General features: G+C 36.3%; 1 protein-coding gene across 5 annotated transcripts in view; it reads left to right on the top strand.

The window, feature by feature from the left end:
- Window positions 1-24,167, top strand: part of TBCK (TBC1 domain containing kinase) — a 196,666-nt gene that overhangs the window by 93,078 nt on the left and 79,421 nt on the right. For all 5 annotated transcript variants that reach the window (XM_024574746.3, XM_024574745.3, XM_053922135.1 and 2 more), the window contains 2 exons: window positions 14,890-14,926; window positions 15,888-16,049. In XM_024574746.3, coding sequence (XP_024430514.2) covers window positions 14,890-14,926; window positions 15,888-16,049 — 199 coding nt within the window. The remainder of the gene's footprint in view (window positions 1-14,889; window positions 14,927-15,887; window positions 16,050-24,167) is intronic.

Genomic DNA, 24,167 nt, shown 5'->3' with positions numbered 1-24,167 from the left:
CTCCAAAACCTCGTGGCCCTCTTCCTTTCCCTTCAGAACCACATGGTCCTCTCTTCTCTTCACCAAAGCTGCCTGATCCTCTCCCTTCTCCAAAACCTTGTGGTCCTCTCTTTCCCTTCATCAGAACCACGTGGACCTCTATCTATCTACTTCAGAACCACATGGTTCTCTTCCTTTCCCCTCAGAACCTCGTGGTTCTCTCTCTATGGCTGCTGTGCCTAGGTTTAAATCCCAGCACCCATCTTCCTTTGCAGCCCCATTTCCGACTCCTCCTACAGTCAGTTACACCTGCCAGCATCCCCGTATTCTTCCAGCTTTACTGGGCTGCCATAGTAAGTCTGGGCAGGTGTGGCCCCATGGCATGGAGCCAATCATCTCCAAGCTCTCACGCAGGCCCTGTAACCAGGGGGAGTTGCTTCCCAGTCCCATCTTGGGTGGAATTCGCTTCCATCCCCCTGGCTCAAAGCATGGCCACAGCTATTTAACATATCTATGAAACCAGTTAAAGGTTATAGATACATTAAATGACTGTGCCAGGGGTTAGCTGCAAAGGTCTTGCTACCCAAAACAGCTCTGAATGGCCCTGTTCCATGTGTCCCATCCACCCTGGCTCAGGCTTGTGGGGGTGAGGACATCCTACATACATTTTTCTAATATTTCCTGGACACCTTGAGTTCTGGACCCCATTACAAATCCCTTCTTGGGGCCCTCCTCTTGGCTGCACCCTGCTTCATTATGGAGAAACATCTTTTATTTGAATACACACATGGTTTATTCAATGAGGGCTGCGAAAGAACATGTTATATGTTGATAAACCAAACATATAAAATAAGGTCAAGACCTGTTATAATTATGGATACAAATGAAAACCTTGTAAAAACATTAACCAATGTACATATTTTTGTGTTAAGTATTCATTTTAATAATAGCCCCAATTTTCTCTTTACATTATAACCTGAGGTGTGATACAAGACAGTATTATATTAAACCTTATGGAAGAGTTGAAGAAATTATAGAAGTTGATAATGCCAAGCCGACTGCCAAGTTGATAATGGTGTTAGATTTTGAGGGAACGAATATTCATAACTAAGATACAGATGAAAAGGAGGGATAATTACTTCCAAAAATTTTCTTGAAGGCACCTAGTTATGCTCAGTGCTGAACAGAATGGTTCAGTGGTTCAGTGAATGTTATAGATTGACTGAAAACATTTATGCATAAAAATATATTTAGAATTATAAAGCCAGTCTGTTAAATCCTTAGATATATTCATGATATAGATGGTGGTAAGAAAGGAATCACAAAAGGAAAAATAATTTATCTTTGCTTTAGTTATTCAGAAAAATTGAATTTTGAATGATGTAAGAACCAGTGGTGAGTGAAAAACACCATTAAAACCTACTTTGAAGACATATTGTTTACTGTGTACCAAACACTGCTTTATGCTCTTTCAATAAACTATTCATCTAATCCTCACAAATTCGCAAATTAATTAAACAATGACTATTTCATATTTATATATAAAATTAATTTTAGAAATGCTAACAGCAAGATGGAAATAATATTCTAGGTAACAATGAGATGAAAGGTAAAAGAAGGTTTGACCTCAGCATAAAAGTATTCTAATGTTTTCACTGTTTGAGAATAAAATAATATGTTCATTATAATTAGGCATCAAGTCAGGGATCCTTTCGGATCTAGGTTTTGATTTTACCCAACTTAAAAGCTAATAAATGAGCCTGTTACTGATTCATGGATATTGGCAGAAAACATAAGACTCTTGGGTCAGAAGCAAAGGTCTTTACCACTCTCAGAGCAGAGCAAGCAGCCTGAACATTTGTATATTTGTGTTGGTTCAAATCACTGAGACAAATAAGGGAGAGAGTCCCGATGATACCTGCATGTGCAGTGAACTACATCAGAGGACAGGCACCCTGAGCATGAGGAATCTGAATTTTTTAAAATTTGACAGTAAGCATGCCTTCCCTTTAGTCTAGAGAGAGAAAAACACTATCGTTTTCTTTCAAAGCTATAAGTAAACATGTCCTTTGCTGCCAAGGGAGATTCTCTTTCATTTCCCGAGGCTGTTCTTATATAATCACATTTGAAAAGATAATCCAGAACAAAGAGCAGTCAGTGTCTCTGCTCACAAGGAATGCAGAAGTACAAGAATGCATGTTAAAATTTTAATGGTAATCACTAGACAAGTAGAAAGAGAATGTGTAACTCTGAAGCCAAGAAAAGGGGTATGTGTGTAACTGGAACACAGAGGGTCAAGCCCGGAGATCTTGACTGCTCATTTGGATACGCTGAAAAAAACCACAAGGAGACTGGATGGAGCAGACGTAGCCTTTGTTACTCACATTACAGGAGCACCGATGGCAGGAGATCTGTGAATCAGGACCACATCTCCTGGAGTCTGAGACTTGTTTTAAGGAGCCCCAGACAAAAGGGGCACAGGACTGTAAAGTATATTACCTCAGTGTGTACATGCAAAGAGGAGAAAGTCGAGAAGCAGTCACACAGGACAAGAAGCAGCTCCCAAAGGGAGATAAGGAGGGAATTACCATCCATTTCCAAAGCCATACACATTCCTTCTGGTCGGGGGCCTCTGTCCAGCCTTCCATCCTGGGGATTGGAGGAGCCATGTCCAAAACCCCAGAGGAACAAAGAAGTCAACCGATCCTTTAAAAACTGAAATAACATAGAAAGCATGTAAGGAACATTGGGTTGCCTAATAAAGGAAATTTTCGGATTTTTAAAAAAAATTACCTATGTATCATTGAAAAGGATAAATAAAAACTTAATCACATTGTTAGAAAAGAAAGGATTATTGATTATTGAATAAATAGCCCTGTTACAAGTAGGTAACTATATGGAGATGAGGTTAGGAATCAAAGCTCAGTCCCACACCATACATAAGAATAAATTCTAGGTTGACTAAAAGACCTTAGTGTGGAATGTCATGTTTACAAAATCCACCTAGGAAGGAAGTCTTGCAGAACTAATAAAAAGGACAACACATAGATTTTAAAAAGAGAATTTTAATTGCGGAGTGGTACAAAGGAGTCTTCCATTCTATTGATAATGTATTACTTTGATTTAAAATATTTTGAAGTATTTGTGGCAAAACGTTTGCTGAATCTGAGTGGATGAGTACATTGGTATTTTATAAATGTGCTACTGCACAGGGTGAGTTAGTTATTCAATAATTTAATAATTTTGATAGAATAGCTTTCTTTTATTTATGCTTCCCTCTCTGTTATGCTCCCCTCCTCTAATCACTGGGGCATTTGTTGTAACTTCCTGTAAAAACACTTCAGTGCCAGTATTACTATAAAAGTAACATTGATTATTAAATGTCGTGTGTTGTTATGAAACATTAGTAAGGTCTGTGCAAGGGGAGAATGGCCAGTACAAGGCACATGCTGCCCAGCTGGCCCAGCCACCAGACAACTGTAGCAATCTCCTAACTGCAACTCGGAAATACTCACACATATTTTGGAAAAGTGACTGCATATATATCCGCACACCCGGTAGGGCGTGGTTCCATCACTTTTGAGAATTCTGAAATAAACACAGGTAAGTGAAGGGACGAAAAGTGTATCTTAACTTGGAGAAAATTCCCTTTTCTACACCTAGTCTCTGGTCACAGAGAATGGGCAAATGAAAGATATTTAACAAAGAAAGTTAAATTGTTAATAAGAAAGTTGTATTTTGAAATCTTTTATCCTGATTTTGCTTGTTTTATTGTGTTTTTGTTGACCTCTTTCTTGTCTGTGGACAATAAGAAAATGTTGAAACTATTTTTAAATTTAATTTTGAAGATAGACTTGATATTTTTAATATAGAGATTATTGTCAATTAATAGTATGTGAGGGGTGTGATGAAATGGTGAATTTCTCTAATATTTTTTTACTCTATAATCACTTACTTTTAGTTGCATTTCATTAGTTTTTATGTGTTCAGTGTTTCTTTCCTGCCCCCTCTCCTTGAATTATTGTCTTCATTGGTTTACATTTAAAATAATTGTTCAGGGAACTCTCTCTGCCTCTAACAATACAAGTGATAATTTATCAAGGGGAAGGCTGGACACTTGGGTCATAAGATCCCAAACTGAGTTTCTTGCTCAATAACCCTATCAAAGTAAGCCTTCATTAGTCTCCCACCGTTGAAACGCCGACTCCCATTGCAGGAAAGACTGAGAGTTCTGGCTTCTTTCCATTTCACAGAACTCCGCATGCTGAACACCGCCGAAGCCTGAATTGTTAGGGCTACTGTGCACTGATATGATGCTTAGATTATGTGTGTCATGCTAGTTATGTGATCCATGTGCAAAAGTGAGGCCAGGGTGATTTGTACCATTTTTGTCTTGGTGTTCGTTTCTGCCTCTGAAAATAAACCAGGCCTGTGAGGTGAGAACAGGAACATAGGCTTCTTTACTTTAAAAAAAAAAAAAAACCAACCTGTTGTCCTGAAATGCAACGACTGGCATTCAACATGTAGATTCTGAAAAGCTGTCGGGTGGCTCTTAAGAAAAATGATAAGGGCTCTATCTCGCTATACTCTGTGCTTTTTGAACCTACTGTCACTGCTACAGATAGAGCAAATAAGTTCAGGATAAGCAAGGAGGCTGGCAAAATCATTTTAATTCAGCTGCCATCTTAATGGATGCCTGTACTACTTAAAAGCTGATCACTGTGATTTTCAAAATTATATTCCGCTGAGTTTGTACTAACAGAAAATGTGAAAGGATTGCTCAGAAATATGTATTTAGCATTTGTTTTGTTTATTCATTTTTTCATTCATTCCTGGCCTTCATGTTATTGTTATATAAAGAAATTTTACATTTTAGACTATTACCAATGAGCTTTTTAGATTTTATCAAGATGTGGTTACAGGATAAATTGGGAAAGTATGCTTTTTAGAATCTTTTGTAACAGTAGTCCTCACTGGTCTGTCCTAGTTCATCTGAAGGGCACCAGGATGTGTCCTTTTGTCCAGATGCCGCCACAGTGTCTCTTATGTTAGCCCTAACCCCATTCCACTGACTTTGGACTGTTGAGGTCCTTGAATATATATGACTTGTTGAGTTCTCTTTCTTACAATAGAGCTTAACTGCCTTTCAGAAAGGGCCCATATCTTAGAAACCAAAGACCTATTCCATAAAAATGATAAGGTAATATTTTGGTACCTCTTTTCTAAGAACACGTACATGTAAGTTAAATATCCAACAATTTTCTTGATTAAGTAAATCTTTGCTTCATTCTTCCCATTCTGTTTCCTATCTAATGTATTATTATAGTAACTGAGAGACAAATGAAAGGAAGTATATAGCATTATGCAATGGTTCTCAAAAACATTTTGATCTTAGGACTCCTTTATATTTTAATTTTAAAATTATCTAGGATTCTGAGGAGTTTTTGTTTGTGTAGGTTATATCTATTCATATTTACTGAGGCATGTAAAGATTTATATATTAATTTATTTAAAAGTAACAATAAGAAAACCATTGCATATTAACCAAAATAACTTTTTTCCTGAAAAATAATTGTTTTCCAGAACAAAAAAAATGAAAAATGATATTGTTTTATAGTTTTGCCACCTCTACTTAATAGAAGAGAGCTGGATTATCTCTTAGATTATCTCTACTTAATAGAAGAGAGCTGCTTCTGAATTCAATCTGTTATGATACATTGTTTTGGTGAGTTGTATGAAGAGAATCTGGCCTTCCACAGGCATGTTGTCACTTCAGGCCTTTTCAGACGGTGGGAGTTTCTTCAAGCTGATTTGCAATGGCCAATCTAAAGTCATATCAATGAAATTTTCATACTCTGTCACATTCAAATGCATCAATGTGGCTTGCACTTGCGATGCTCTTTTACCCACGCGTACTTCTGTAATGCCATGCACCAGTCATTTGGAGAAATACTGGTTCACTGACTTTTATGTAGATCTTTCAACTCTGAAACAACTATAAAACATGCATAATATCAAAAAATCACATTCATTAATATCACCACTGATCTCATCCAAAAAGTACATCCAAAAAGATCTACAAAAGGTACTTGTCTATATTTGATAGTCTTAATTGCAAAGTAAATTAAAATTAATGTTGTTTGAAATTTTTGAAAAATTTTTATTGTACTCAATGAGATAATTCAAAGGTACTCTGGAAGTGTGATTACTCCTTTCCAAAAATGGTAGTGTGGATTTCAGAAGCATTAAATTGTCCAAGTGATTTTATTATTAATTTCTACTTCATAGTTTTTTTGTTCAATATTGTAAGTCAAGTAAAAATAAAAGAGAATGATGTGTTTATACAGTTGACTTATTTTTTACTTAATGTTAAGGAAATAATTACTTGCAAAAGATGTAACTAATATAACCTTTGATATACAAGGAAAGGAAATTAACCATTTATCATCTGGTTAGATGGACCTTTTAAATTATGTTTATACATTTAGTTATTTTTTTAATAATTTGCAGAAGTAGAACAAAGGCATAATAAAAATAACTTTATTAAAAATTTTAGTAATTCCCTGGCTGATGTAGTTCAGTTTGTTGGAGCGTGGTCCAGTATGACCATAGGTTACAGGTTCAGTCCCAGGTCAGGGTGTATATGAAGCAATCAATCAATGTCTGTCTGTCTGTCTCTCTCTCTCTCCCCCTCCCCTTCTCCTTTCCTCTTTCTCTAAAATCAATAACCATATTGTAAAAAATTTTAATAAGAATTTCAATATAGCAAACCTAAAATTTCATTCCACATGTTCCTGTTTTGAAAGTATATATACAAGTGTATATTTTGAAATGTGTAATATCCTTTGAACTTACTGCTCACCTGGCATGCGTAAACCTGGAGCATACCCGTCTTACCATGAATGACTGCTCCAGACTTCACGTATATCTCTAATAGCTTCTGGTTTATTCCTGGTTCTTCTTGTACTTATATGGTCAAAACAGTTATTAAAACAAAACTCTTACAGGGCTCATAACTTTGTTGGAAAGCAGCCATCTTTTTTGTCCTATAAGTATGAAGTTTTGCATTTTTACAGTTTGAAAACAAACTAGAATGATAAACCTAATGATTTTTCTTTTTAATCATCTGTTTCCTTCTAATGACTTTGTAAACACACCAACCTTTGCACTTGTCTGCTTAAATTGTATCAGATTTTGTTGCAGAAATATCATTTCAAAATTATTATCACACATCCTTTTAGCAAAATAGGATGGTTCAGGTTTATCTTGCAAATATGTGCAGAGTTCTTTCCCATCGAGTGCCTGCCTTATTGTCTACTCTGATTCTTGTGTTTGAGGAAATTCATCTAAGATATCATCATTTGAGCACTGGAACTTTGAAATTTCAATTATATAACCAACATTACAACTTTATTAGAGTTTAGAATACTACTACCAATCTTTTTTTTTTAAATTATTGTTCTGTTGTAGTTGTCCCGCCTTTTTCCCCATTGCTCTCCCCTACTACTAACCTTTTGATTGGTCTAATAATTGTGCAGCATCCTCTGTCGATTTTCTTCTCTTTGCTGGTAGAAAATGAAAAATTCTGACTTTTCAACTGTGTTTATTAAAAACTTCAAAAGAGAAAAACAGACATATGAAGATGTTGTCTTCATATATTTTATATCTTTTTGAAAGAGTATAATACTTTGGATGACACAATAAGAAAAATGAAAGGTGGTATAATAGTGATGACTTATTTTAATATTGTACCATCCTGCTATGCAATTCTATCATGCTTCTGTTTTTTAATTATTTTAGTTTTCGTAGTTGAGAATAATTAAATATGTAGCTAAGAGAACAATAATAAATAAGATATACAGAGAGTAAAGGATCTTAAAGAATTTGTAAAGTAAAAGAAAAATATTTTATGTAAGAATATTTGAAATTTTGTGAATTTAGCGTGGCTGAAATGGAACTGGGGAATGTTGATTCTGAGAGCCAGCAGGACCGTAAATAATTTAGCCTTCCTAGGCTATGCCTGGCGTTAAATGAGTTTACCCCAGCCTGTAAAATAGCATCTACAACTCCCAGTGCTTAGGGTTCTCTCGCTCTCTTTTTTATTACCTTCCACTCCTACCTTCCTTCTTCTAACAAAACTTGTATATATTTTGTGAGATGGCTACATGAGGCTATCTCAGAACTTGAGGGTGTTAAAACACTTTCCAATTACAGAAGCTTCTGGACTGTTATTAACAATGATCATTGTAATTTCTGTACTGATGTCTGGTATATGCCACATACTCTGCCAGGTGTTTTAGATCCATTAGCTATTCTTCACAACCATCCTAAACGTTCAACGAGACATGTAAATACAAGATTGCAATTTCCACAGCTTCCAAGTTTCAAGAAAATATGTGATGATCTCTACAGTTTTGAAAACTTGCCAGTTTTTAGGCATCCTTTCCTTGAATGATTAGATGTACATTTCTCTAATGCAAGAATTATTGCAAGGCATCAAACTAGGTCAATATTGGACTTATAGTAATTTAAATATAAAAAATACTTCTGATGAAGTAAACAGAAAACACAGTATGCTCATAAGAATGTTGATTAAGACCATCAACTGGCAGGACCTCCCCCTTTTGTAATAACTTTATAATGGTATATATAGTGAGAGCATGCAATATGTTTGTGAATAAAAATCCATTTGACACAAGATTCACCTAGAGTTTATATTATAAGAAATATTTTCTCTTTAAATCTTTTTCATTTTTATACATTTACAAGTTTTTAAGCCACAATTTTCTGCTCCTCCAAATCAAATTAATGAGCCCTCAGCCTTTGTTTTTTCTATTGATATTAAAGATTTTGACATTACCAACCCATACAGAAAAGACACCCTGAAATGCTAAATATCCTTATTCTTTCTTGATATTGCTAGGGGGCAGTGTTTACTTAGCTGACTCTTTTAGCAGCCTGGCACTCTGCCAAATCAAGCGTACGCAATTTCATAATCTAGAGAATAGTGCATGTATGACTTCTTTTCATTGGATTAAATCAGAACATAGCTAATAATGTCTCTAAAGTGGTAAGATTAATTTTATATATTTCTGTATTTGTAATAAAAAATTTCATTATTCAATTGTTTTTTTAAAAAAATTAAAACTCCAATCTGCCTCGTAGTCAATATTATCTTATTTTGCTATTTTGGGGGATATCAGACTGTATTATGAATATATACATTAAGAAATATATTTTAAGGAATTATTTAAGATGAAAATATCAATTAAGATTTTTAAATATTAAAATGGGAGAAATATGGAAAGAATAAGTGACAGGTGTCACATTCTCTCAGAATATGTTACCTATGTCTTTGTCCTACTTCAATTTAGTGGTAAGAGGCCGCTGCCGTGGGTGAGCATCCAGCAGTTGTTACATATTATATTAAAGAAATTAATTCATCGGGAGCTCTTACTTTTCAAATATCATTAAATATGCTTAATTTCACTTATTTTAATAATTTTCATAATTATTGTCAAAGCATAAGTATATAATTTAAAACTTAAAGTTTTTTAAAAATACTTTCGACTATTTAATATAAAGGATTTTTAAATGTATTAACCAAGGGAGATTAATTAGTTTTCTCATTATTTGATTTTTATTGAAATGTGTAATTTCAAGGTAATTTGTATCTTTTAATCTATCCCTTTTGGTTATCTTCATTATATATTTCATTCATTCTTTCAACAAATATTTGAGTGCCAATTATAAGTCAGACATTTCCCTAGACCCCGGGTATATCAGTGAAAAAACAAACAAAATCCGTACCCTTGCTGAACTTACCATCTACTGGGGGGCAGACAATAAAGAAGATAAATATACTATGTGATATGTACTGGTAATTCTAAAGAGGAAAAACAAAAACCAGTGACATGGATAAGTGCTCAGGTGAAGAGGGTTTGAATTTTAAATAAGGTAGCCTAGGAAGGTCTCACAGAAAAGGTGAGTTTTGAATGAATGCCTTAAGGAACTGAGGGGAGGAGCAGTCCAAGCAGCAGCAACAGCAAGTGCTACAGCCCTGAGGTGGAGCGTGCCAGGGGTGTGGAAGGAGCAGCCAGGAGGCTGCATGACTGGAGCCTGGTGAACAAGGAGGTGAGGTCAGGGGTACCTGGAGGGCCAGATTACATGGAGTCTTATAGGCAGAGTTAGGACTTTTGCTTTTATTGTCAGTGGCAGAAGGCACTGGATGCCATTGAGAAGAAGAGGTGTAGTATATTCTGATCTCAACATTTTAACGAACTCATTCAGGCTATGTTAAGAGAAACGCTAAGAAGGCAAGGATAAGATGGAGAAGACTGCTCATGGGTTGCTGTAAAATAAGCAAGCAAGAGATAATGGTGGCTTGAATCAGGAAATTGGGAGTTGGGGTGGTAAGAAGTTTTCATATTCTGGATATAGTTTGAGGTAGAGCCCACCAGGCTCCTGGTGACAGATGTACATGTAGGAGGAAAAGGTTGTCTAGAATGGTTTCAGCGTTTCTTTGCCTGAGCAGTTCAAAGAATAGAGTTGCTCTTAACTGAGACTTAGGAGTCTGTACTTCAAGGCACACTTTAGAGAAGTCTCTGGAGCTCAGTCGGGGGCGTTGCGTTCTGTTAGACATACAGGAGAGGTGTCAAGTAGGCCTTTGGACACGTGAGTTTGGAATTCAGGGTAGCGATTGGGGTGGAGTTATCAATACCAGAGTTCTCACACTGTGTGTGACCATTTGGAGAAAAAGCCCAAGCACAGAACATGGGGTGTACCAGGGTTTACGTCAGGGAGTGAAGGGGAACCAACAAAGGAGATGGAGAAGGAGTAGTCAGAAAGGGAAGAAGAAAGCTCAATGTACGTGATGTCTGGGAGCAGACTCGGGGGAAGCATTTTGAAAAGGTGAGAGTAGTCGACTGGCAAACTGCTGATTGTTAAAGATTGAGAATGAGAATTGGCCATGAGATGTAGCAAATGGAAATCTTTGATGTACAAAATAGAGTAGTTTTCGTGGTGAGGTGGAGCCCGTGGAGTGGATTGAGAGAGTGTTGAATGACCATCTCCTGCTCTTAATGCAGTGCAAGCGCCTTACAGGCTAGAATCATGCTTTCTTCACTGCTGTGTCCTGTCATTCAGGCGGAGAGCAGGACCTCTCCCCAACCCTGACTGCTGTTCCGTACAGACCACCAGACTGCATGAGGCCCACTCACATTAGAGAGGTCAGGCTGCTTTACTCAGCCCACTGCCTCCCATGTTGATTTTAACCAGAAACACCCTCACAGACACACCCAGAATAATATTTAATTAAATGCCTGGGGTCCCCATGGGTCAGTCAGATTGACACATAAAATTAACCGTCACAGAACCGCATGATTATTGATGTGGTTGTCTTTAAATCCACCATTTGGTTGTTTTTATTTTATTTGTACCATCACTTGTTTGTCCTCATTTTTCTTTTTATCTGCCTTCTTTCAGTTAATTGGATATTTTTTCTGTGACCCCATTTTATCTTTTGTTGTAATATTAGCTGTAACTCTTTGTTGTCTTTTCTTACTGGTTTCTTTAGGACTTACAGTGGTCCTCAGACACGGGCAGGTTTGCCTCCACAGGGATTTTTGGTAATGTCTGGAGATATTTTTGACAAAACTGGGCAAGTGCTCCTGGCATCTAGTGGATAGAGGCTGGGTTGCTGCAAAAATCTTAAAATGCAAAATATAATGACCCCCCCTCCTGCCCAGAAAGAATTATCCAACCCAAAATGTGAATAGGGCTGAGGTTAAGAAATTCTAGTCTGTACTACACTTCTTCAGCTAATAACAACAGTCTGCTTTCAAGCACTATTATACTACTTCACAGATAGTGTAAATACTTTACCCCAGAATATCTTTATTTCCACATCCTGGTGTTTGTATTGTTGTTCTACATTTTATTTCAACAAAGGTTGTAATGTAAGCCCCATGAGAAATTGTTTTTGCTTTAGAGTCAATTATATTTTATTATTTTTTAAGATTTTATTTATTTATTTATTTACTTACTTACTTACTTATTTACAGGGGAAGGGAGGGAGAAGTGAGGGAGAGAAACATCAATGTGAGAGAGAAACTAATTGGTTGCCTCTCTCACACACCCTGTCCAGAGACCAAACACATAACCCAGACATGTGCCCTGACTGGGAATCGAACCAGTGACCCTTTGCATTGTGTGACAACACCCAACTAACTGAACGATGCCATTCAGGGCTATTTTTAAATATTGTTAAGTATATATGAGGTCTGTCCAGCAAAAGTACAGCCATTGTTACTATAACGTTAATATAATGTGGATGGTTTGTGTGACATCCATGTAACCTGGCAGCCCAGAGGAGTGGACTGGAATGCACATACGTGAACAAAGACGACTTCACTGTACTAATCAGTGGGGTAGTAGACACCTTTAAGCTTATGTGCTGTGTGGCCATTGCATTCAAAGTGACTGAGTGACTACAGCAACGGATCCGCATCAAAATTTGCGTTAAGCTTAAACATTCCTCCATGGAAACTAATCAGATGATTCGGAAGGCCGCAGCTGTGGGCAACTAGTGATTGGCAGCTTCATCATGACAATGTGCCCACTCATGCCTCTCATCTTGTGCAGAGTTTCTTGGCAAAAACATCAAATCACCCAGGTGATCAGCCCCCCTACAACACAGATTTGGTGCCCTGTGACTTCTGGCTTTTCCCAAAACTAAAATCACCTTTGAAAGGGAAGAGGTTTCAGATCATCAGTGAGATTCAGGAAAATACAACCAGGCAGCTGATGATGATTGGAAAAACTATGTGAGGTCCCAAGGTGCCTACTTTGAAGGAGACTGAGGCGTCATTGTCCTGTGTACAACGTTTATTGTATCTTGTATCTTCAATAAATGTCTCTACTTCTCATAGTAAGTGGATGAATACCTTCTGGACAGACTGTATATATGTCAGTTCTGTGTACATTTGGATTGAATGATTTGGGCCCTCATCATGGATCTCTTTTTTTTTCTTCTGCTTTGCATCACTGGTATTTTTTTATTGGAATCTAGTCATTATGGATTTTGCCTTGTTGGGTATTGGATATTTTACATTCTTATAAATGTTATTGAGCTTTATTTTGGGATACATTTAAGTAACATTCAAACAATATGATTCTTTAATGGCTTGTTTATAAGGTTTATTACAGGAGACCAGGTCAGCAAAATGTGGGGGCATAATTTTGCCCCATTGCTAAAACTATACCCTGGTATCTTGTTCATTACAGGGTTTTGTTGTTTTGTTTTATTTTTTATCCTGGCTGGTGGTAAAATGAGCCATTCCTGGCTTTGGGTGAGCCTCGCAAGTTTTCCCTCTGATTGTTTAAGTGGTCCTTTCCCTGCTTTGGGTAGTTTCCTCACATGCATGCCCTCTTCAGGATGTGAAAACGTGAGTTAGTTACTGAAGTAACTCAGAATGACAAACAGTTGGCTTTGATCAAAAGGGTCGCAGGGAATATAATTGATGTCAAGTCCTTAAAGGAAATATAAGTTGACTATTAGTGATGGAACTAATTTCTGACTTTATCCTTAATTAGGCTGAAGAGTTTGGATTTTATTATATTTTATTGTTTTCTATAGTCCATTCCCTTTACACTGAATCTTTGTATGCCTCAGTTCTCCCATTGTAAAGTCACTTGAAAGGACTATATGTCAGCATGTATAAACGATGATCTTGTGGAGAGCAATGAGCTTTATTTCACATAGAATACTTATTTCAGTGTAGTATGTAATTGTACTATGGTTCTCAACTGGCCTTTTGGTAGCATAAATGTTCAGTTGTGTGCGATACAAAGGTATATGCAGCTGTAGTCATAAATTCATAATGTGGAGCTGGTGGGAGAATTATATACTTACACCTGATAGGTTGTACAGAAATCTTTCCTTAATAAAAGCCTGTATGGACACAGAAGGTAAAATTAGAGCTTTTTCAGATTTTTATACATTATTATTGATTTTTGATACATGGTTTTGACAAAGAAGACTGTTCTCTAATTTAAGAAATTAAGAATGATTTCTCACTTTCATAATCTCACCAAATTAATTGAAAGTGAATATTTATTTTATTTTTTTAAGATTTTATTTATTTTTTCAGAGAGAGGGGAAAGGAAGTAGAGAGAGAAACATGTGTGAGAGAAACATAGATTGCTTGCCTCTTTCACACCCCCACCTGGGGACCGGGCCCTCAACCGAGGCATGTGCTCTGACCAGGAACTGAACAAGCTACCTTTCAGTCCATCTCCAGAATTGAACCGGAGACCTTTTTTTTAATTTTTAGACAGTAAACTTAGGAAAATAAACTTGCCACCTAGCTAAAGCATCACATTATATCATTTCTAGACCTTATTACTTTCAGTTTATTATGAAGCTTCCTATTAACTTAAAAAGTCTTAACAGAAAGCATTTGCTTTATAACATCTTTTTATGAGATATTTTGGACATTTATTAGATATCTCATTGAGTCTCAAAATCAGTAAGGGTAACTCAACACTAATGAGGACCACTTAATCACCGAAGTATTTTTGTACAACCTGGAAAGTACACCCTTGAAATTAGCACACCAGCGTTCTGTTTGGATTAGGCATGGTCTTGAATCGTATCGTCTGACGAAGTGAAGACGTTCTGTTGAACAATCCTTGGCCTAAGGGTCATGTGCAGCCTTTGCACTAGAGAACATCATTCATTAGCATGTATGTGATGATAATTATAATTAAATACATTCTGTTTTATTTTAATTAATAGAGTAGATCAAAACAAAACTTTCTTTGCCATTCAGTTTATTGGCAATCTTTCTAATTATGTCTTTTATGTCCTCTTTATTTCTCTGTCCCTACGACCCCTTTTTCTACTCATAGCTCTATGCCATCCCTTGGTTTCTCACCATGTTTACTCGTAAGTATCATTTTTCCTCTTCTTTTGTTATTGTGTTGGCAAAAGTTCAGCTGTTCTTACATAGTATATTTATAATAGTATCAGCAGATTTAATTACATAAGCATCTGGATGCAGTTCTAATCTAATAGAGTTGGGTAGAAAAGAGTATCAATTGTTCTGACTGCTGAATATAAAAAAGAATATTGTATTGGATGAAACCTCTTTTACATGTTGTAACAGTCATAAAATTTCAGCCCTCTATTGAAAAAGAAATTAACATTACCTATCGTATTTACATAAAGTTTTGGAGGGCAACTTTCACAACCATCAGGCTTAATTTTTAGAGATTCTCTAATAACTAATACTTTTGTTATTTTGTAAACTAGAATTCCTCTAGAAATTAAACAGATTATGTGAATGTGTAATACTTTAACCAATTACAAATATTAATACAGTCTTCATCCTGCTTAAATATACATACATGCTAAGTGAAATACAATATTTGAAGTAAATCTGTATGCATTGGCCTGGAAAGATATATACACTATTGTTAAATGAAAAAAGTGCAAAAAATAAAAAATTGCTAATTGGATTTTTTATGTGAACTTAATAAAGCAAGTACTTAGAGTGCATAATAGAAATGCAACAATACTAAAGTTCTCCTGGGTGAATAAATATAACTGGAAAATTTTAGGAAGAAATATATTGTATGGAACAACTACAGCAACCTTCATAATGAAGGTTAGAAAATGTCATCTGTTTGACCAATCTGATTATCAATTTTTTAAAGATTTCTCAGGAAGCAATAAATTCACAAAGCCAAATAAACATTTTATAGCAACAGTTTGGTAGTACATGGTCTTAAATAATAGTTTTGACTGTTAGTTAATGGTCATATGTCTAGTCAAGTAGCTTGTTACTGTTTTAATTTTTGTTAGTTTTTTCTTGTAATTAGTTAACTTATATTTTTTCATTCTACAGATGTATTTCCGCTGCACAAAATTTTTCACCTCTGGGATACCTTGCTACTTGGGAATTCCTCTTTCCCGTTCTGTATTGGAGTAGCAATTCTTCAGCAGCTGCGGGACCGGCTTTTGGCTAATGGCTTTAATGAGTGCATACTTCTCTTCTCTGATTTACCAGGTACAGATATAAATAGATGGAATCACTAAATGAAATTTAATTGTAAGATGAGACATTCTTGTACCAATTTGCACAAATAATCATTTGAGCCCTCAGCATCTATTCTGCTTGAGCCCCATTATCCCTCGCTGGATTCTCTCCCTTGAATATTGCCTCTTCTGCTGGTCCAGCGTTGTAAATACACTACTGGGTCATTCTAGTTCACTGTGGTTTACTTTCATGTCGATAATGCCATCAAAGGGGTACAAGGATGGAGGGCAGTGCCATATTGGCCTTTCTGCTTAGGACAGGCCTGTTTATCTTCAGCTGGTAGAGTAAATAAAAGGCCATATGGGAAGGTGTTTAAGGATTTATATTGACTTGCTTTCTCCGATTCATAGCTTTTTGCTAACAATGTGACAGATTTAGGAAAGGAAGTACTGTCTTCTTGGGAGGGCAAGCCACTCTCCAGAGAAAATCCGCATCGTGCAGTGCAGGGTAGTGAGTTCGGCTGTGTATTGTTCACAAGTAAGGAGTTTGCAAATCTAGGAGCTGAGTGCGTAAGTATAGAAATACAGAATGCAACTGAGGTCTAAGCTTTGAGATTCTGGCTGAAAATATGAAAGTAACATGGTTACCTACAATGTAACAGTCTAAGGAGGAAAAAACTAAACCAAAAGGTTTTTCCAGTAGAAGAATTCTACTTTCTTCAAACAGCATTTCATTGACTCCAGTCCTCCTGAGTGTATCACTGGTCTATATTTTTAGGCAGGCACAAGTGACTGCTGATAATAAACACTTAAAATCACCCAAGAGACAAATTCGCCTAAAACTGAAAGAACAAAAGGTACATTAAGATTATATATTTCTTAGCACTCTAAAGATGAATAATAATAAACCTGCTGCCTACCCTGATTTTTCATTTTAGTGGATTATCTGTACCTAGTATTCTACCATTTTTCTGTCAAGTATCATACTTTTTGGGAAAATGACAAAAATGCTTAAATTTATTAATTTGTTTAAAACTTCTTCTCTCTTCCCCCAAAATTAAAAGTATCACCATCAGCTTTCTAACATCAAATTTTAATTAAAGTAAATTATTTCTTACATAAACAAATAATAGTTCAGTTCTTATATTATTTCTTTCTGGGAAAGTCTTTATGAAAATGAAATCATCTATCTTTTTCTTCCTTTATTTTTTTCCTCTTTGTGATGTTGAACAGTAACTGAGAAGCAAGTTCTCCAAACTAGGAATACCGTCTCTACCCTGCCGATGTTTTCCTGTCATTTCCAACTTGCTGGAGTAAACAGAGTATGATTTATTAGGATTAAACGAATTCTTATGGTCAGTTCTCAAAATATATATATACTAGGAATGCTGACTGTACATTTTCAAGACAAGAAAATGTAATGCTTTTTCAATTTTGTCCATAAATGCTCCAGTTAAACACTGGTGAAGGGATCTGCTTTCATATGGTATTGACAGATTAGTGGCAACTGCTCGTTCATTAAAATAGAATCATTATTTCTCAGATCAGAAAGTAAGAATATAGGACCGGCTCATTGAGCAGGTCAGCTCCATGAACTCTGACAACAGGATGCCCTGTACAGGTGCGCACTGCCGTGAAGCTCGGTGCCATCAATCTGGCTCGTCCCTACATTCGATTCCCATCGGGAAAGGGAAAAGTGTGTAAGAAAAATGTGACCTTAAAAAAAACGGAAAGGGTTTAAATGCAAGCTTTGTTCTTAAGTTTTATTTTATTTTTAGTCAAATTACACTTATTTAGTATGTCTTTCCTACATACATCTAAAGAGATGTTTTTTTGAAATCATGCTGAGTCCCCTTACAATGCTTGATGCTCAGAGGAACAGGGAGGTGGTCATGGGAAACCCTAAAAAGTGAATTCAGATTGGCACACACAGAGACACCCTGAATGCACCTTTTTAAGCACAGTGTTCAGTGATGTAAGCTAGCAATGTAATTTGAAAGAAACATGCTGGTTTTTTAAGTTTATCAAAAACAAAAATAATTGATAGGCTAACTCTGTATTTTACTTTAATGCTTGGGACAGTCTTTATAGATAAAAATAGATTAGAATTAATCATTGGTTTGAAGTCACTATGTTGTACCTTACTAAAATCCCCATTTAACTGAGTTTAAAAGCATAAACAAGCAATCAGAACAAATTTAACTGAATTCTTTGCTGAAGCAGATTAATAAACCCACTCTTCGAAGTATCTGTTGAGAATTGAATGAGGGAAACACCATCCTGTTGGTAACCTTGTGAGCAAAACAGACTTAAAAAAATTGTCCATTTTAGTTGTTTCTTTCTACAAAGAGAGTCCCAATAGCCTCGTGCCTAAGAGCGTGCATGGTAGACCCACATCATCTGGGTTTCAGATACTGGCTGTACCGTGAACAGTGATGTGACCTTAGGGATGTGGCTTAAACCTCTTTGTATCTATTTCCTTGACTCCAATTATATGAGAATGGTAATTGTACCTACCTCATAGGGTTGTTTTATTAAATACATCAACATATTACATAACTTAAAGCAGTGCCTGGCAAAGAGCAAGTACTACAAGTTATTATTAATGTTATTATCCTTATATTATGTTTTCCTCTTTTTTTCATTCTATCATAATATGTTTCCCTCTTGGTAGTTTAAACACAGCAGTCAGCTTATTTGGCTTTTTCTATAAATTCTTGAAAGAAATAGATATCAGCCCTGGCGGATGTGGCTCAGTGGATTGAGTGCCAGCCTGCGAACCAACGGGTTGCCGGTTCAATTCCCTGTCAGGGCGCATACCTGGGTTGTGGGCCAGGTCTCCAGCTGGGGCATGCAAGAGGCAACCACACATTGATGTTTTTCTCTCTCTTTTTCTCCCTTCCCTCTCCACCCCTTCCCTCTCTCTAAAAATAAATAAATATTTTTAAAAAGAAATAGATATCAGTCATATATATTTCCTTGTTAGTCAAAGCAAGTGAGGAATTACCTAAAATGTCATGTAAGCCTTCAATATTAAGAGTGTATTATGACTAAAAGAATCTGTCTTTTCATTGCTCAGATACAGCATAGATCAGTGGCTAGAGAGCATTACTTTGGAGTCAAGACAGATAGGAGTCCTAGTTCCACCAATCACTGCCTGTGTTAACTGGGAAAGGTGCGGTGTGGCTCCACTGCTAAGAGTGGTATGAAGAGTAAGGTAAATATTCATTCATTCCAGCTCTTGCCCAGAGTAGCAGTGTGAACTCGGTCAAGTTTTTAGTCGCACTGGAAAGAGAATCCTATACAGTATGAAAGTTTCAGTAAGATGGAGATGATAATGTCTGCTTTGATGTTATAGTTAGCACTAAAGATAACATATATAATGCACTTGACACGAAACCTGGTACCAGCTATGCATAACTATTTTTAAAGTACATGTAGTATTTAATATTTCAAATATATAAAAATGTGTAACACTCAATCTTTATAAATTCCTCCTTTCTTCCTCCTTTTCTTCACTTTATACTAACCCTTTAATTCTTGAAGAAAGAACACACAGACAGGAATTATTATTTTTGCCAAAAATTGTTCCCAAGTTCTTTCCCTTGTAGATGATATAGTGTGATGTTACATTCCAAGGAAGTACAAGTGGTGCTAGAAAATTTTGCTGAAAGTTCTTGACATGTATCGGTATGTGTGTCATTTTAATACTAGGGGAAATAACTGTGAGAGCAGTACATTTGGTATTTGTCAATCTAAAAATAGTGGCAGGGTGTTTTGGAAGAAATACTGAGTTTTTCGCTGCACCATCCAGTCTTGGATGTTGGCCACTGGTGTTAAAACCGTTTCCAAGGTTACCACCCTTTAAGCCCAGTTACAGGGTGAGGTCTGTCAGCCTTCAGCCTGCTCTCTCCAATATTCTGCTATATTGTCCATGTGGGTGATATATTTTTTTTGAGGCTACATTCAAGCACTTTTCGAGATGAGTAGGTAATCTCTGAGATGTTTAAATGCTTTTTTTTTTGTTTTGTTGGTACATATCCTTTGTATAGTTGAAAATTAATTTAAAATATTTATGACATTATATAGTTGAGATAAATTCTTAGAAGGCATGGTTTTTTATTTCTGAGCATCTTCAAAGATAAGAATATTTAAAAGCAGGGAAAATGTTTTCTTAGGGAACCTACAGAAAGAAATTGAGAAATCTGTATGGAAGAACACTTGATTTATTATCAGAGATTAAAATAGTTATTTTAACATTAAAATAAAGAAATGTATATATAAACTATTTTAGAAGAAAATACTGAATATACAAAAGGGACATATGAAAACTTCAATATCCTGGTTGCAGGAGGAAATTAGCATTTGGCTGAAAAAGTCTTTGTTGTGTGATGTTTAATACAGAAGCTTAATGGAAAGGAAATGGTTTAAATAAAAATTTTAGAAAATTTTATTTCAGTGTAACCCATATGCTTTACAATAGGATTGATCTTTAACATACATGAAAAATACTGATAGCCTCTCACTATTATGTAGCACTTCACTGGTTCCTCAGAAATGTTGAATTAGTGCTGTAAGTAATTAGGAAAAGGTACTTATCTGTTCTGATTTAAAGCACTTTTGTAATGCAGCCTTTCTCCAAATTTAGCATAGCGTGGAATATTTCATGAAAGCAATACATTTTTTGAGTAACACAGTTATGTACCAGGTTGCCTAAAAATCTATAAAAAATCAGGCCATTTTTATCAAATAACATGCAAATGTGGAACTGAAAACAAAATGAATCAAGGTATGAAAATTAGGAATAAAGCAAAGTACTAAAATATGCAAACTCTTTAAAACTGTCTCATTATTTTCCTGTTTATCCCCAAAATGGAATTGGAAATTGTTGAGAGATGAAGCTTTAAAGCTGAATGAAAGTCTGACAACTACCGCATTAAAGAAAACACATCAGTCCAGACTAGTAGGAGGGCGCAGATGCTGAACAGGCTGGTCGCTCACCCACATGTGGTGGATAAAAATTCGGGAGGGACATTTCAGGAGCGAGGAGTCCTGCCCCCCACCCAGCACTAGCAGTAGCCAGCATAGATTCACAGCTTAGCTTGGCCAGGGTATCTCCAAGCCCAGCACAAGTAGCAGCCATCTCAGATGCTTTATAGCTCAGGCAGGGTGACCCTGGGAAAACACAGATGGGGGCTGAACTTGGCCTGCACCATGTGGGAAACCCCAGGGCCACTGCACCCAGTGGACAGCTACAGACAACATCGGAGCACCACACCCTGTCCATGCATAGCTGATCCTCCATGGAGGGCAGACATCGGTGGACAATGGTCACAGCCAATCCTTGCAGCTGAATAGCCTGGGTAAACCCTTCCCTCTGATCTTCCAACAGCAACCAAGTCAGAACCACAAGAACAGGGTATATACAGCCCCCACAAAGAGCACACTGCCAGTACCCAGCCTGGGTGATAGGAGAGGCTGTGCCACTGGACCCTACGGGACACCTACTATATTAGGCCACACTACCAAGACAGGGAGTCATAGCAGCTCTACATAATACATAGAAACAAACACAGGGAGGCTGCCAAATGAAGAGACAAAGAAACATGGCCCAAATGAAAGAACAGATTAAAACTCCAGAAAAAGAGCTAAATGAAATGGAGGTAAGCAATCTATCAGATGCAGAGTTCAAAACACTGGTTAAAAAAAAAGGTGACCAAGGAATTTAGTGAGGACCTTAACAGCATAAGAAAGATCCAGTCAGAAATGAAGTATACACTAATTAAAATAAAGAACAATTTACAGGCAAACAATAGTAGAGGGTCTGAAGCTGAGAATCAGATCAATGATTTGGAATGTAAGGAAGCATGAAACAACCAATCAGGACAAGAATAAGAAAAAAGAATCCAAAGAAATGAGGGTAGTATAAGCAGCCTCTGGGACAATGTCAAGAGGTCCAACATTCACATTGTAGGGGTGCCAGAAAGAGCAAAAAATTGCAAATCTATTTGAAAAAATGATGAAAGAAAAGTTCCCTGATATAGTGAAGGAAATATACATGCAAGTCCAGAAAGCACATAAAGTTCCAAACAAGATGGATGCAAAGAGACCCACTCCAAGACACATCATAATTAAAAGGCCAAGGGTTAAAAATAAGGAGAAAATCTTAAAAGAAGCAAGAGAAAAGCAGAGAGTTGCCTACAAAGGAGTTCCCATAAGACTGTCAGCTGATTTCTGAAAACTTTGCAGGCTGCAGGGGATTGACAGGAAAAATGCAGTCATGAGAAGCAAGGGCCTACAGCCAAGATTGCTCTCCTCAGCAAAGATATCATTTAGAATTGAAAAGCAGATAAAGAGCTTCCCAGAGAAGAAATAACTAAAGGAGTTAGTTCATCATTATGACCAAACCATTACATGACATGTTAAAGGGACTTATTTAAGAAGAAGAAGATCAAAACCGTGAACAATAAAATGGCAAAAAATATAAATCTATTAACAATTGAAACTAAGCAAACAAGAACAGAGACAGAATCTTGTATACAGAGAGGATATTGATGATTGCCATATGGAAGGGGGGTGTAAGGAAATGAGTAAGAGGTGAGGCGATTAAGGAGTACAAATAGGTAGTTACAGAATAGCCATGGGGATGTAAAGTACAGTATAGGAAATGGAGTAGCCAAAGAACTTATACGCATGACCCATGGACATGAACAGTGGTGGGGGATTGCCTGACAGAATGGTGGGTGCTGGATGGAGGGAAGCCAAAGGGGAAAAATATCAAGACAACTGTAATAGCATACCCAATGAAATATTTTTAAAAATAAAGGAGGAGACAAAAAATGAAGGGTCATGTAGAGGTATTTAAAAATTAACTTGTACAGATTATTTTTCTTTTCAATTTTTTTTGAAAGAATGAAAAGTATCACTGAAAATTACATCAGGAACCAAAGTTCAAATGTTGTATTGATATTTGTTGAGCATTCAGGTCTCTGTCTGCTCCTTTCAAGGAGCTCTATCCTGAACAAAGCAAAGGATCCTTAACATAAGTGCCTCCAGTGGGTATTCATAAATCCTTTTTTCTGCCTTTAGGCCCCTACAGATTGGAGAGCTTATTTGGTTAAATTTTAAAAAAAAGGGGGGAGAGCAGCAGGAGTATACAGTTGTTCAATGAAGGTTTTGTATTTTCAGCCCCACGAGATTTGATACCATTTTTTTCTGAAGCTGAGAACCCACTGAGAATCATTCACATTTCCTGCTTGTACCTATATGGTGTTAATGCATGTCTGTCTGTAAGCGTATCTTCATGGAATTGCAGAAGGACAGTCATTATGGAATAAACATGGAGATTTTATCTGTGGTGCTCCACTTCCCCCCACAGCCATAAAATTACACATTAAGATTTAGATGGAATAGTAAATACTAAATAGTTTATAATTGGTTAAGGATAGATGAAAGAGTGATTTATTAACGTGGTTGCATAGTCAGTAAAATAAAAACTGAAAATGTATTTTCAAAATCTCATTAGGTTGTATCAGCCTTGTTTGGAGCATGGGTGGGAGATGGGTGGCAATACTGCATTATTTTAAGGAAAAGGGGAAATTTTGAAAACAGATTTTGTAATACATGACTTGTGAGCTTCAGATAAATGTTCATGGAAAGCACACTAGAATGACTGTTAAAGACTCAAGTTGTGAAATGACTCTAAGGAGCGGGAAGAATTCTCGTAACACTGATAGAGTTGTTGATCCTGCAGTATACTATTAATCTGGCAGTAGGAACGTAGCTTATAAAGTTAAAAGAAAAATTTCTTGTGTATTGGGAACTACAATGAAAAATAAGGCCAAGATTGATCAGAATTTTCTACTTACTTGGAAAGTTGAAAGATTATTTTAAAACTGGTCCCAATGCTTCAAGAAATTAATAGAAAGGCTGTTCTCTATAGGAAGGCTGTTTGCTTTGATTGACAAGGTTTTCTGCTTTCTGAGTTGGTTTGAGTAGTTCAAAAATTATATAGTTATTATAGATCAGTTATTAAACATATTTTGTTTCATAACACCAATGATGGAATTTTTTGTTTGTTTTATATTTATTGAGTGTTTATATGTGCCTGGGGTTTGCAACACACAAGATATAAATTTATTTTTTATTT

Source organism: Desmodus rotundus, chromosome 4, assembly GCF_022682495.2.
Source record: "Desmodus rotundus isolate HL8 chromosome 4, HLdesRot8A.1, whole genome shotgun sequence".
NCBI lineage: Eukaryota > Metazoa > Chordata > Mammalia > Chiroptera > Phyllostomidae > Desmodus > Desmodus rotundus.
Note: the sequence above shows the minus strand (reverse complement) of the source record. Positions and strands in the feature narration are given on the sequence as shown.